The following is a 14,585-nucleotide window of genomic DNA, read 5'->3' on the forward strand; positions in this document are numbered from 1 at the left end:
TTGCAGCTTTGACACGACAACAAAATGTCTTTGTGTATGTTTTTTTTAATTTTTTTAACCTTTTCAGATAGCAAACAGGCATAATCATTGGGAAACACACCCACAATAAATCCGAGCAGAATACACACTGAAAGAAATAATAAAAAACAAACAGTTTATAGCAAAATATATGAAAGCTAATCATTTGAAATCCTCTTTTTCAGTTGAAATACAATTTAAAAAATTTTTTTTTAAAAATCACACTTGCAGCAACTTCAACAAATCTATACTTGTGTAAATTAAACTTATCTATAATCAATATGATTACACAAAGAAATCAACTCTTTGTTTTGCATAAAACACCTAACTTAATGTGATATTAAAAAGCAGGTTTTACATTATTTGTTATTCATGAACACTGGTTTTAACTCGCTTTGACGGCTTGATTAGGTTTTTAAATGATTAATTATTTAGAAAAAAAAAAAAGGCTTGGATTAGGCATTTTAATTGCAATTTCAAAAGTATTCCATAAACATGAAGAAAAAAAAATGAATTCAATGAGCATTTTAATTTTACAAATAATAAAAAAAAATAATATAAAAATTTAATTTAATATAATAAAAAATGTTATTCATTATGATCACAGGTGCTATATAAACATATAAAAAACTTTTTATTCATTATGATCACAGGTGCTATATCTTCATATTTTAGACTTTAGTTTCATTGAAAAATACCAAAATGAATGGGAATTCTTAATAGATAATAGATTCAGACACAAAAATAAAACTGCACTGAAAGTAAAGGATAAATATTTTTAAAAACAGCAATAAATAATCATGTAAAAATGTGAATTTTATATTTATAACATTAAATGTATATAATATTATATTGAAACATTAAAAGCTGTTACAAGTTACAAGTGTTGAGACTGACTGTAATTAATGCAACTGTTTAAAATCTGATTAATAAACAGTGATGGACAGTTTTAACTGAAATATTTAGTTATAAATGTCTCATCATATTGCTGTCGCCACCGTTTTTATAACAGATTATTTCTTTCGTTTTACCATAATCATAAGATATCTAAATGAGGGATTTCTCCCCATTTTAATTTCATTAGATAACTGTTTAATGAGGAGAAATTTGGGAACACTGTGTGTGAAAAGAGAAATGCATGCTGCCCTCTACAGGTGGAAAAATAAAAATGTGCCAATGCTCCAGAGGAAAAAAACATTTATTATTATTTTCTGTAAATATAAATCACACATAAAGTATCTCAGTCACATTGGGCTCGTCGTTTATAGTTCATGAAACGGTTTGAGTATAATCACTTGCTCTTTTTCTTCTTTTTGGAGGCAGGTGCGTCCTGCAGGCCGCCGTCGCTCTCCGCTGCTCTCTTTCTGCTGGTCTTATCGCTCATGTATCCGCTGGAGTCGCTCGTCGAGAGCTCAGAGGGCGAGATCTGTTTGTCTTTCTTCTTCTTCTTCTTCTTCTCTTTGTGATGTGCGTTTGCATTGGAGTCTGTCTGGTTTATGTGGGCAGCGGTTAGCTCCAGGCTGCTGGTGTCCAGAGACTCAATCTCACGCTTGTCTTTCTTCTTCTTCTTCTTGGGTTTTGGACTGTCGATCGCGTCTTCTGTGGATTCTGGTTCTGTAGCGGATTCTACAGTCATTTCCTTTTGTTCTGTTTGGGCGACAAGCTCTTGCACTCTGAAAATCAATAAATGATCATTATTAGCGTTACACTTATCTTCCAAATCAATACTATTACAATACTTGGGCAAATCAATATGTTTTGCTTTTTTTTTTTTTTTTTTTTTTTTTTTTTTTTTTTGGAATTTTTTAGAATTTTTTTAGCAATTTAAGAATTGCGGTTCTACAAGTATTGCAATTTTTGCAAGCTTTACATGACATATGTGTCCCTGGAGCACAAAAGCAGTCTTAAGTCTCTGGGGTATATTTGTAGCAATAGCCAAAAATATATTATATGGGTCAAAATTATCAATATTTCTTTTATGCCAAAAATCATTAGGATATTAAGTAAAGATCATGTTCCATGAAGATATTTAGTAAATTTCCTACTGTAAATATATCAAAACTTAATTTTTGATTAGTAATATGCATTGCTAAGGACTTAATTTGAACAACTTTAAAGATGATTTTCTCAATATTTAGATTTTTTTGCTCCCTCAGATTCCAGATTTTCAAATAGTTGTATCTGCCTTGTTTACATACATACACAAGCTTATTTATTCAGCTTTCAGATGGTGTATAAATCTCAATTTCTAAAAACTGACACTTATGACTGGTTTTGTGGTCCAGGGTCACATATAAGAGAGTCATTTTTACAAAAACAATTCATCACATCATTGGAAGCTTTATTTCAGAAGCATCAAACAGTAATCTACTACAAAATGGTCAATTCAAAACCCTGGACTTAATATAAAAAAATGGCAAAGTAAAAAAAAAAAAAAACTGAAAAAAAAAGTACTATATTAAGCTGTTCCTGCCATAAGAAAAAGTCAATTAAATTAAATAAGATTTATAAAATATAAAAAATATTAAACTGAAATTAAACTTTTCTTTTTGCTAGAAAACCGAAACCAAAATAAACTTTATTTAATAACCAATTACTTAATAACATCCAAATGAAACTGAGTTGTATATACAACATTTAAATTGCACACCAGGCAGTTTTTATATGAACTTTTCTTTAATAATATAAAGTCAATGCACCACCAGAGTGAAAATTAAACGCCACTGATTCTGTCAATTATTCTTTATAAACAAGGACTAAAATTAAACAATCCAATATGAATTATTATCGATTCTGGAATAAAAGAATCGATTTCAAAATCAAAAAAATATATAGTGCTGTGCAATGATTAATCGCATCCAAAATAAAGGATTTTGTTTACATAGAATATGTGTGTGTACTGTGAATATTTATTATGTACATATAAATACACACACGTCTCTATATAATTAAGAAAAATATATTGTTTACATATTATATTTATATATTATATAAATTATATTAATTTAAATACATACATGTAAATATTTTCAAAATATAAATTATGTATGTGTGTGTATTTATATTTATATTTATATATATATATATATATATATATATAGAAAAATAAATTAAAATAACCAATAAATAAAAAAAAAGAAATATAGCAATACAAAATACAAACTACCCACTCCCAACTACTAACAATTAATAAAATAAATCAAATAACTATATATATATATTTATAATGTGATCTAATTATATATATATATATATATATATATATAGCAATAGTTAAGTCAATCGATTTTTTTCCAACGCCTAATTATTAGTAAATTACTGATTTAATGAAATGTCCATAATGTATTATATTTAACGTAGTGATGCACTGTCATTTTAAAGCTGAATCAGCAAAAAAAAAAAAAAAAAAAAATTCCTTTTTAATTTTCAGCCGAAATGGTTTTGGAGAGCCAAAATTATTGACCAAAACAGTGGAGTTTAATAAGTGCTTCTCCGAACAGCTGTTAAAAACATCACAATAATCCACTCCAGTCCATCAGTGAACATCTGGAGAAGACAAAAGCTGTGTGTTTCTAAGAAACAATTCCATCATTATGAGTCCATAATCCAAAATAACCCTTACTGCAGTGAAAAAGTCCATCTCCTGTTGTCTCCAACAGATTTGTTTAGAGCTGTTTTGGCTTGTAAACAGTGCATATTTCTCTCCTAATTCAGACTTTATCATCGGAGGAAGTGTTATTATGGATTATGAAGCAACAGTTTGAAGTTAAAAACATCTTAATGATGGATTTGTTCGTAGTGATGTGGATTATTGTGATGTTTTTATCAGCTGTTTGGACTCTCATTCTGACGGCACCCATTCATTCACCTATTTCTTTTTTGCAGACTCTGAGGCATTTCTCCAAATCTGACGGCAGAAAGTCCAACTAAAAGGAAAAACTAAAAGCAAACGCACACCTCAACCCCACAAACAAACACTATTTTCAGTATCCAACTAAAAGGAAACGCTGACCGCACCTGCACTTCTCCAGCCGTCCCCTGATCAGCAGAACACCTGCAGCGTCGGCGTCCAGCTGGAAGACCTCAAACTCCAGGCTTTGTCCGACACACAGTCCAGAGTCCCTCCACTGCTCTGAGCTCAGCAGACTGGGCTTCACCACCGACGCGTTAAAGCAGCCGTGAACCAGACAGCCCACGTGACCCACTCCCGTTTTATTAATCACACCCTGAGCGACACACAAGACCAGAATAAACAGATATAAGACCTCACTCATGATCAGACACAGAACTCTAGCTCAGGAGGATCCTGTGACGCACCACAAGCTTCGACCCTGTCTTCGGTTTGAAGACCACGAACGACGCCTCGATGTTGAGGTGAACGAATCCTTGATCGTCATGAATATCCCCATGCTGTCCTACCACTTTAATGTTGTCATACGCCACAGGAACACCTTTCAGACTGCAAATCCACAGAACAAGGATGAACGAATGGCTGTTCCATACTTCCACAGCTGAAATCTTTATCAATAAATGATGTTTATATACAAGTTACAGCTGAATACAAACGTTCACAGTATCATCATTTCAAACTGAGGTCCGGACACGAGAGAGTGCTAAGATTTAACTAAACAAATAATATTAATCTTTTATAAATATAAATAATAATTATATTTTAATAAATATAAATAAATAATATTTTTATTATAATAATTTAAATCAATCAAATTAGTGAAAAAAAAAATCGATTAAAATACATAAAGAGTAATAATCTAACATATTTTTAATAATTTATATTTTCCAAATAACACAGCCTGAAACTTAAAAAAAAGAAATTCTGATCTGCAAGATTTTTATAAATAAATAATCAAAATTCAAGCTGTATACAAGGATCTAAAGTAACTGCACATAAAGCAATTTAAGTATGAAATATACAACTTTTTAATGATATAATTATGAATATATATATATATATATATAGAATATATAGCTATATATATATATATATATATATTAATAAAAAACATAAATTAGGAGAAAACTTATATAGCTTAAATATATTTATTTATTAAAATAATATATTTATTAAAAAACATTACATAATAAAGTCATTATAAACAGATTAATAAAAAACATAATGAAAAAAATGTGCGTGTGTGCAATACAGAGCATATATGTAAAAAAAAATCTCCTCTCTAGACCAAAAAAGGGACCATTATTATCTAATTTGGGACACTGAGTTCACAAATATAGAATAGAAGATAGAAAACTTCGAAAACTTTCCATCATGTATTGCAGAAAAGATGGATAATTGTTTACTAGTGTTGTTATCTGGCTCTTATGCATTGCCCATTTCTACACATAAACTACATGAAAGTCATACTCTAACTAGTGCACTAGTTTTATTGTTTTTATTGGTTGACTACAACTTTACAAAAGCACTTCTGCATCAACTGTGACTGACTCTATTCAGCAGCAGCGCTGACACACAATGACAACATTACAAAAATACTACAGTTACTTTTAAAGGGATCGTGTTTTTGTTTCTGTCTCATAATATTGAAAGGCAAGCACTTGAAGCCTAGTTACCATCATTTACCATGGTATTTTCTTCGCAGCCTGTTGGTTTACCTGCTGGAGTACTTGAGCAGCTCAGCGTCGAGCTCCTCCCGGATACCGGTTCGTTTCTTCCGCAGATGAACGGGCGACAGTGAGATGTGCCTGCGGTGCGTGTCCAGCACCAGACACGAGTACCGCGCGTTCAGCAGCTTCACCGCGTCCGCGAACGACGGGATGAGGCACGGAACCGCCGCGACATCTCCACTGGATATCTTCGCTATCGTCGACACGTCCGCGGGGTTTGTGACGGCTTTCGGAGCTCCGTCCTCCTGCGTCCAGTTCGCCATGCCGTACACATGCTGAGGAGCACGTGGTGCGGTCGCTCGCGCGTTTGGATGCGAAATCTGAGGAGTGACGCGCGACCACTAGCGGAGAGGAGGAGAACTGCACATGAAAAAAAGCATATTCTATAAATTTTATTTTTTCTACTGTTTGTGATATAAGTAGCTACATTATTTACGTAAGTAATAATAAGGATTTTTTTTAAGTAAAATAAAAAACAGTAATAAATAAATATAAATTATAATTAATGAAAATATATAAAAAAATTATATTAATAAAGAAAACCGAAAAGGAATTAAATATTAAATTAAACAAGACACATTGTTTATTTGAAAATGGATTAAATGGAAAATGGAAGAGGACGTTGATTATAATAAAATAACAAAGCACTCATGGAAGATTTCGTAGGGTTGGTTTACAAAACTGATTTATATTAAACAATAGAAATAGAAATCTTTGGTGTGTAGAGTAAAGGTTTGGTTTTTGATTTGTAGTTTAATCATCAGTAGTTATGACACAAAATACATCTGACATTTTATTTGATTCTCATATGAAGCCTAAATATAAAAATACAGTAAAGAAATAAATGAAAAAAAAATAAAAGTCATGTGCCTTTTTGTTGTTTTTATAAATAAGTATAGCATTATTTACGTCACTAATAGTACGGGAATATTTAAAAGTAAAATAAAATTATAGTTATAATAAATGTTAATTTAATAACATTTAATATTAAATATTAATAATTTAATATTAAAAATAAAACGTAATAGAAATGGCACTGAAAAAGATTTCAATTAAATATTAAATTCACAAGAAAGCAAACTGTTAATTTAAAATTGCAATAAATGAAAAATGGATGAAGAGGACATCGATTGAAATTAAAAAATGTAGCACTTATATATATAAAAAAAAAATTGTAGAGTTAGTCTACAATATATGTGACCCTGGACCACAAAACCAGTCTTAATTGTCAATTTTTCAAAACAGAGATTTATACATTATCTTAAAGCTGAATAATAATCTTTCCATTGATGTATGCTTTGTTATCATAGGAAGATATTTGATCGAGATACAACTATTTGAAAATCTGGAATCTAAGGATGCAAAAAAATCTAAATATTTAGAAAATCATCTTTGAAGTTGTCCAAATGAAGTTCTTAGCAATGCATATCACTAATCAAAAATTAAGTTTTAATATATTTACGGTAGGAAATTTACAAAATATCTTCATGGAACATGATCTTTACTTAAAATCCTAATGATTTTGGGCATAAAAGAAAAATCAATAATTTTGACCCATACAATGTACTATTGGCTATTGCTACAAATATACCCCAGAGACTTAACACTGCTTTTGTGCTCCATTAAAACATCCAAATCTATGGTGTGTAAAGTAAAGGTGTTTTTGTGTGTAAATGGTTTAATCATCCGCCATAATGCCACAAATTACATTGGCATCTTTATTTAATTTTCATATGAAGCATCTATATAAAAATACTGTAAATTAATAAATATCTTTACAGGCATTTTACAGTGTGCATTTATACGATCAGGATCAAAGCATTCAGTATACCATACAATATCAGGATTACAATTTCAGATTCAACATTCCCTTTATCTAGATACGGGCTGAGAGAAAGAGAGAGAAGATCGTTTGCATGCTTATTTCGTACTCAAATGTCTGTTTTCTGTATGCTGGTCGTCAAGGTCATCAGTTCTGACCTCTCCTGAGGTCATCAGGTAACTGGACACTGATTGGCTGTCTGTCTGCTCAATACTGTTATCTGACGCTCAGTCTACATTATGTCCTGTGAACGCTGTCTGTGCTTCTACTGTCAGCTCGACCCAGCCAATCAGAGTGAAGAACTGTCAGCCTGACTCAGCCAATCAGGTGGAAGAACTGTGCTGTTAAGAGCATGTGGGCAGCGAGCTGTCACGGCGAAGCGCTCCGTCCATTGTAGGAGATTTGAGAGATGCAATTGCTGGTGTTATCCAAAACCTCCTGCAAGCAGACAAACACACGGCCGAGTTTCGCTACGAGATGAACATTCAAACAGACAGAAGAGAGACAACTTCCATTCTTAGCTACTGTATGAGTAAGATGTAGATGAGTTTGTTTCTTCATCAGATTTGGAGAAATGTAGGATTGCATCAGTTGCTCACCAATGGATCTCTGCAGTGAACGGGTGCCGTCAGAATGAGAGTCCAAACAGCTGATAAAAACATCACAATAATCCACACCACTCCGGTCCATCAGTTAATGTCTTGAGAAGACAAAAAGTGTGTGTTTGTAAGAAACAAATCCATTATTAAGACGTTTTTAACTTTAAACCATTGCTTCCTTCAAGACATTAACTGATGGACTGGAGTGGTGTGGATTATTGTGATGTTTTTATCAGCTGTTTGGACTCTCATTCTGACGGCACCCATTCACTGCAGGAAAAGGAAAGTTGTTTCAAACACTGAGCTAACGATTAAATTTTGATGAAAGTTTATGAATTCAGTGTTTTTTCTTTGTGTGCTGGATCATTCGCAATAAGACCAGGACCATATAATAAGAAAGTAAGCCTTAATGTCAGTTTTAATGTAATGTTGACTGTAAGTGTGTGAGATGCACCGGCACTCACAGACGGCACAAACATACCAGCTCCTTGCGTACCTTCTCTGCCATTTCGTGCGAGTGATGTAGTGAATGTTCTCTCTCCAGAAACATGCGCTGCTGTTCGCTGCTGGCCAGTCTGCAGGTCAGCCATGTGGACAGCGTGCAGCTGCTGATGCCCAGGCATGCTAGAGACATGACGGCCAAATGAAGAGAGTGCATGGCGTCTGGACGCTTGACCAGTGCTCGGACAAACTGGAAGTTCAGGATTCCACCAATTAATCCACAAATGCAGCAGGAGGAAAACAATATCATCTGAGAGAGAAAAACATACATAATGTTAGCTGTTTGTGTGTGCCTTTTGCATGCATGTAACATTCAAATAATAATGCATATTGCATGTATATACCATTAAAATAATAACACATTTTGCATGCATATAATATCAAAATAACAATGCATATTGCATGAAACATTAAAATAATAATGCATATTGCATGCATACATCATTAAAATAACAATGCATATTGCATGCATACACCATTTAAATAATAATGCATTTTGCGTGCATACAGTATCAAAATAATAATGCATATTACACTAAAACACCATTTAAATAATAATTCATATTGCATGCATACATCATTAAAATATTAATGAATATTGCTTGCATGCAATATCAAAATAGTAATGCATATTGCATACATACAATATTAAAAGAATAACATATATAACATGCATTTAATATTAAAATAATAATGCATATTGCTTGCAGGCAATATCAAAATAATAATACATATTGCATACATACAGTCAAATAATGTATGTTGCATAAACACATAATTGAAATAATGCATATTGCATGCATACGATATTAAAGGAATAACATATATAACATGCATACAATATTAACACTAATGCATATTCTATGCATTCATCATTAAAATAATAATGCATATAGCATGCACACATTATTAAAATTATCATACTATTACAATATTACAAATGCTTTAATTGGGTAGTTCTGGGTAGTTTTTAAGCAATAGTTGAGTTAAATAAAACTGCCCAGAAGGTTGGGTTAAACATTTAGCCCAACCACTGGGTCAAAACAACCCAGTCGCTGGGTTTGTCCATATTTCCCCCAGCGATGGGTTGTTTTAAACCCAGCATTTTTAGAGTTTAACTATTTCTTGTAGACTGAAATGAAAACATTAGATTATTTATCAAAGTGGTGTTCGCCTATGCAAAAGTAACGACCAAAGTGCGAGGGCATTTCCAGGGTGTTGCTTTGCAGTTGCTAAGATGTTCTGATTGGTTTCCATGCTCGTAAAGGTCACAGTATATAAATCAGGAAGCGTACAGCACAGCAGAAATACTGTATACGGAGGATGAAGACGAAACCATTGTGTACTGGGAGAATGGATTGTGCTGCTCTGTGATTTTATAATCGGTCAGACCACGTCCAGACAGTGACATTATCTGCCAGCAGAAAACTGCCATCTCAACACTTCAGGACAGATCTGACCTCAAATTACACAAGAGACTTCTGACTCCACAGCACATTATCACATTATCCTGATTCCTGGATGACACTCCTCCTTTTAGTGCGCTATAACTGTTACTGTCATTACTTGGTATTGTGCACTGCAGATATTGTTGTCTGCTATGATAAATTGCTTACAGTCTGCAAATGACTAAAATGTAAATATACTGTTGGGAGAAACTATAGTACCATACTACTTGTTTTTTTGCAGAATGGTGCACTAAGAAGGTCTAATAATAGGGAAAGCATTTGCATTTCTATTCACATAAATAGAGGAAAAAAGTTTTAACATAAATTTCATTATACCTTCCCCAGTTGATTAATATCTATACATTAAGACAATTGTTTTGTGTTTCATGTTTTCTGAAATGTTATGTTTAAATATGTAAATACATTATGGATAAAGCAAGGTTCAAAATTCTTGCTTTATTTTGTTCATCAGAGTTAAAGGTTTTTACAGAGGGGATTTTGGATATCTCTTTTTATCACTCTGTAAATCAGACAATACTGTCAACAGCCAGAAAATTATTAATTTTAACCATATTTTATGAATAAAATGAAAAAAAAAATCAGGTGAATGATATATGAACAAACCCCTCAGTAAAAACCTTCAGAATAAAGATAGGAACAAAACTGTAAATTCTAGTGTATGTAAGTCCTGCTAAATCGGAGATAAAAACACTTTTTGAGAAAACAACTTTTAAACATATATATTGTAATTGAAATCTACAGACGTAAAGAGATAAAGTGTAATAAAATAATCATTTAAATGTGTATATTGTATGTTTTCTTTCCATTAGTCTGAAAGAAGACATGTTATAGAAGCAATATAGCCCAAACTAACAATGGTTTTAGATGCGGTGTCTTGCCTTCAATCACAGAATTAGATTAAAATTAAAAATTAAAATACTTATGACCTCATTTATTTCCAAGATAAGATAATGTATTTACATAAGCAGATTCATTCAGCCATTCTGTCATTTATTGCATTATCGATTCTGCTAAATTGGTACACCATCTCTCATATTATTTTACTGTAAAAAAAATAAATAAATAGTACGCAGAACATACTCAGCATACTATTAAGCTAGTATTCCATTCATACAGCAGCCCATATCACATTACACACTGAAGAGAAACAGCCAAAACACACTTTTTGCAGTATGTTGGCTGTTTAAGTATCTAAACCCTACTGAGATGAGACTGTCCACTGGGACTAAAAGTCAATATCATTTGAAGATAAAATGCTTAAGTGTTCTTGAGTAGTTCCTGACGTTACTGCAACCATTACAGGCTGATGGGGAGGCTTTCGTTTTAGCCGTACAATAACATTTGAGGCAGTGCCTAAAGGCCCTGAAACAAAATCAATCAGCAGGAGAGAGCGAGACATAAAACGAGAAACGGTAAAGCGTGTTTGAGGACAAAGCTGAAAGCTTGTAAACAAGAAAGCAAAGGTAAACAAGTAATGATATGAAAAGAGACAAGAGGAGAGTAGGATGGGAGAGCCGTGAAAGCTCTCAGACTAGGGTTTCACTTCAGTATGGATCTGTGATTAACACTCTCCGCTGGCCGGCTCACTCCACTCAGAGGTGGCTAATTGAATCTTATCTCTCCAGTCAAGTATCCTGGGATATTTTCACACACACTCGCTGTGAGCTGGAGCTGCTCTCGGATGTGGATATTCATGGTCATGTGATGATGCATTACCTAATTAAATACGCATTAATTTGCATACATTTCTAGAATGTAAATCTAAACATTTGGTAAAGCCAGGTTCAAAAAAGTTATTTGCATAGGGGATTTTGGATATCTCTTTTTTATTATTCCATAAATCAAATGGTTCTATGTGTATTAAATCAAAAGCGTGCAAAATGTAGTATGTAATCTACCAAAGCCAATAGATAAAGGGTATTAAAATAAATACTTAAATGTGTATTTTTTTTTTTTTATGTTTTCTTTCCACTAGTCTGAAAGAAGACAAGTTATGGAAACAATAAAGCTCAAAATTTGCATTAAATCACAAAATCAAATTAAAATTAAAATGCAAATGAACCACTTTCATTTCCAAGAAAACAACCTGACATCTTTCACTGAATTAAACATGCAACATATTGAGGTTATCTGACAGCAAATGGAGCATATTCTAAACTTCTGTTGCATACTGATTGTTGCACACAGTTTTTAAATTAATATTAACATTAACATGTAATTTCATGTGTCCTACAGTAGAGTGAGTATACAGTACAGTACTAATACAGTGAAGTATGCATACTTGCTCAGCATAATGTATGTACTCACAATCAGTCCCGTCCTTTTCCGTGCGCACAGCATGCCGCACAGTCCACAGATAAGAAACTATGAGACAGAAAAACATGATATTTGAGCATCTTAATAGAAATGAATTGAATGAAAAACAGGCAGAAATCCGGAGGAATTGTGACACAAGCATACTGAGTTCAGATTACCGTAGAGTCACACCTTACAAGAACTGAACTGGACATGAACACACACAACTGAGGTTCATTTATATGAGTTAATGATGGAAAGATCTCACATATACTCTCTGTGAAAACACCATGAGTCTTATCTGACATGAGTTTTGGAGCAAACAGAAACTGTATTACAGTATCTGTAAAGTAAACAACTTTATGATGAATCAAATTCAAAGTTATGGCATATCAGAATGTGTTCCATTCTGTTTTAGGTCAGATTTCCTTTACAACATATACTGTGCTGTACAATGGTACAATGTTAATATCAGTTACATCAATACTGTATACAACATGATATAAAAATGCATTTTATGGTATAGTACTTACAAAAATGCCATGGTACTACAATTGTGAAAAAGGAAGCGAGTTTAACTTTTTTGTAATCTTAAAAGTATCTTTCTAAACATCTGTACTTTCAGATAACATAATATTAATGAAATAAAAAGCCACTCATGTGTAGAGACACTTTCATGACTTTGCTACTTAACTCACTTTAAAAAGTGACCTTAGTACTAACGTCAAATCAAAACATTAAAATACATATTTAATCATTATGGTTTTTGTCATGCTTTAAAGAAATACCCTTATTTACTAACATACTAATGCATTTGTGAAATACTTAATTATAATTGAACTTCAATGTGTTATTTGATATTAAGTTCAAAGTTAGAATATTTTAAATGTACTGAACTGTAATATTCAAAAACAATATAAGTATGTAATTACATAAAATAAATAAAAACGTAGGTCCTATTTAAGTGGGTCAAAAATGCATTTAATATAAATATAAACTATAACACATTTTTATTTAAATGCAAATAACATGTAAGTATCCGAAAACATTACACTTCGCACTTAAGTATATTCTTTTAAAGTATATTATTTCCATAATAAGTAATTTTTTAAACAGTATGCTGAGGTCTACATGTTTTAATTTACAAAGGTATATCCAAAACATGGTAGCCAGCTAACCCCCTAGTTAGTTCCCCTAACGTTCCCATTTGGTTATTCTGGGGAACCAAACAAGAACGTTTTGAAAACGTTCCTTTTTTGCAACCAAAAACTAACCTTCCCAGAACGTTCTTGGAACCAAAAATTGTTAGCTGGTAACAAAACATGTTTAACAAAAAAATAAAAATAAAAAAAAAATAATAATAAATAAATACTACACAAACATTCAATGCCTGAGAGTTTTGATAGATTGAGATCAGGTATTTACGCTGAAGAAGACTAGAAAAGTGAGACGTACACACACTCCGCTCCATAAAGGAGAAGCGTCGCCCTGCTGGGTCTTGTGCTCCGCTTTCGCCCGGATGATGCCCACCGCGCCCAGGGCGATGCTGGACACCCCGAGCCCTATCTCCAGCACCGACAGAACCAACAAACTCCAGATGATCTTCCGGCTGGAGCACATCTTCGCTTGGGCATCCTTCCTGACCGGTGCGCAAAACGCTTCACTCCATCTCTTCACAGATAAACCCAACGCATAAAATCCAGGTAAGGGTAAACGTCGCTTAAGTGATTTCTCCAAAATAGATCAGTAGTTCGTGTATCAGTGCGCAAAGATGCTCTCCATGATGCGTAAACGCCAGTGGTCTAACTTTACCCTTCTCCTAACTCTTTTTACCATGCTTCTGCTCCTGCCCCATGAGATTTCCCTCAGTTAGACAGAGTAAAAGCTCCGCCCACTGTCACCGTCACCGTCGAATTTCTTTACAGTGCTGCAGTGGAATGGCTCTAAAATAGTTTTATAAATCGTTATTTGATTATATACTTGAGGTAATTCGTTAGAACGGTAATTGTTCCAAATGTTCCAAATCTAATCTGGCGGGAAAAGTTGCGATTCTGTCAGCTTCTGTGAGCAGGTGTCCTCGCGCGCTCGCGCGCACACACGGTTATGCGCAATGGTGCGTAAAAGCGCTGATTGTGGTAAATGCGCCCCGGTCAGTTTATTGCATAAAACCAGTGAGTTGGACACCTAACGGCACATATCAGCACAGCGCATTAAGACACTCAATCACATTTTATTAGAAGG

At 33.2% G+C, this 14,585-nt stretch overlaps 2 protein-coding genes across 3 annotated transcripts; both read right to left on the bottom strand.

Moving 5' to 3' along the window:
- Positions 1-1,198: 1,198 nt before the first annotated feature.
- polr1f (RNA polymerase I subunit F) lies at positions 1,199-5,962 on the bottom strand. The gene is made up of 4 exons (XM_019119513.2): positions 5,647-5,962; positions 4,336-4,477; positions 4,036-4,244; positions 1,199-1,691 (listed from the first exon to the last, which is right to left on the bottom strand). The coding sequence occupies exons 1-4, from the start codon at positions 5,919-5,921 to the stop codon at positions 1,310-1,312; spliced, it is 1,008 nt and encodes a 335-aa protein (XP_018975058.1). The 5' UTR covers positions 5,922-5,962; the 3' UTR covers positions 1,199-1,309.
- Positions 5,963-7,222: 1,260 nt separating this feature from the next.
- LOC109098573 (transmembrane protein 196) lies at positions 7,223-14,240 on the bottom strand. 2 transcript variants are annotated; one of them, XM_019112178.2, is made up of 4 exons: positions 13,800-14,240; positions 12,357-12,413; positions 8,576-8,830; positions 7,223-7,918 (listed from the first exon to the last, which is right to left on the bottom strand). In XM_019112178.2, the coding sequence occupies exons 1-4, from the start codon at positions 13,962-13,964 to the stop codon at positions 7,850-7,852; spliced, it is 546 nt and encodes a 181-aa protein (XP_018967723.1). In that variant the 5' UTR covers positions 13,965-14,240; the 3' UTR covers positions 7,223-7,849. The 2 variants fall into 2 exon arrangements, with proteins under 2 accessions (XP_018967723.1, XP_018967715.1); XM_019112170.2 differs by having other exon boundaries at positions 8,561-8,830.
- Positions 14,241-14,585: the final 345 nt, after the last annotated feature.

The sequence above is a fragment of the Cyprinus carpio genome, chromosome A19, assembly GCF_018340385.1.
Source record: "Cyprinus carpio isolate SPL01 chromosome A19, ASM1834038v1, whole genome shotgun sequence".
NCBI classification, from domain to species: Eukaryota; Metazoa; Chordata; class Actinopteri; order Cypriniformes; family Cyprinidae; genus Cyprinus; species Cyprinus carpio.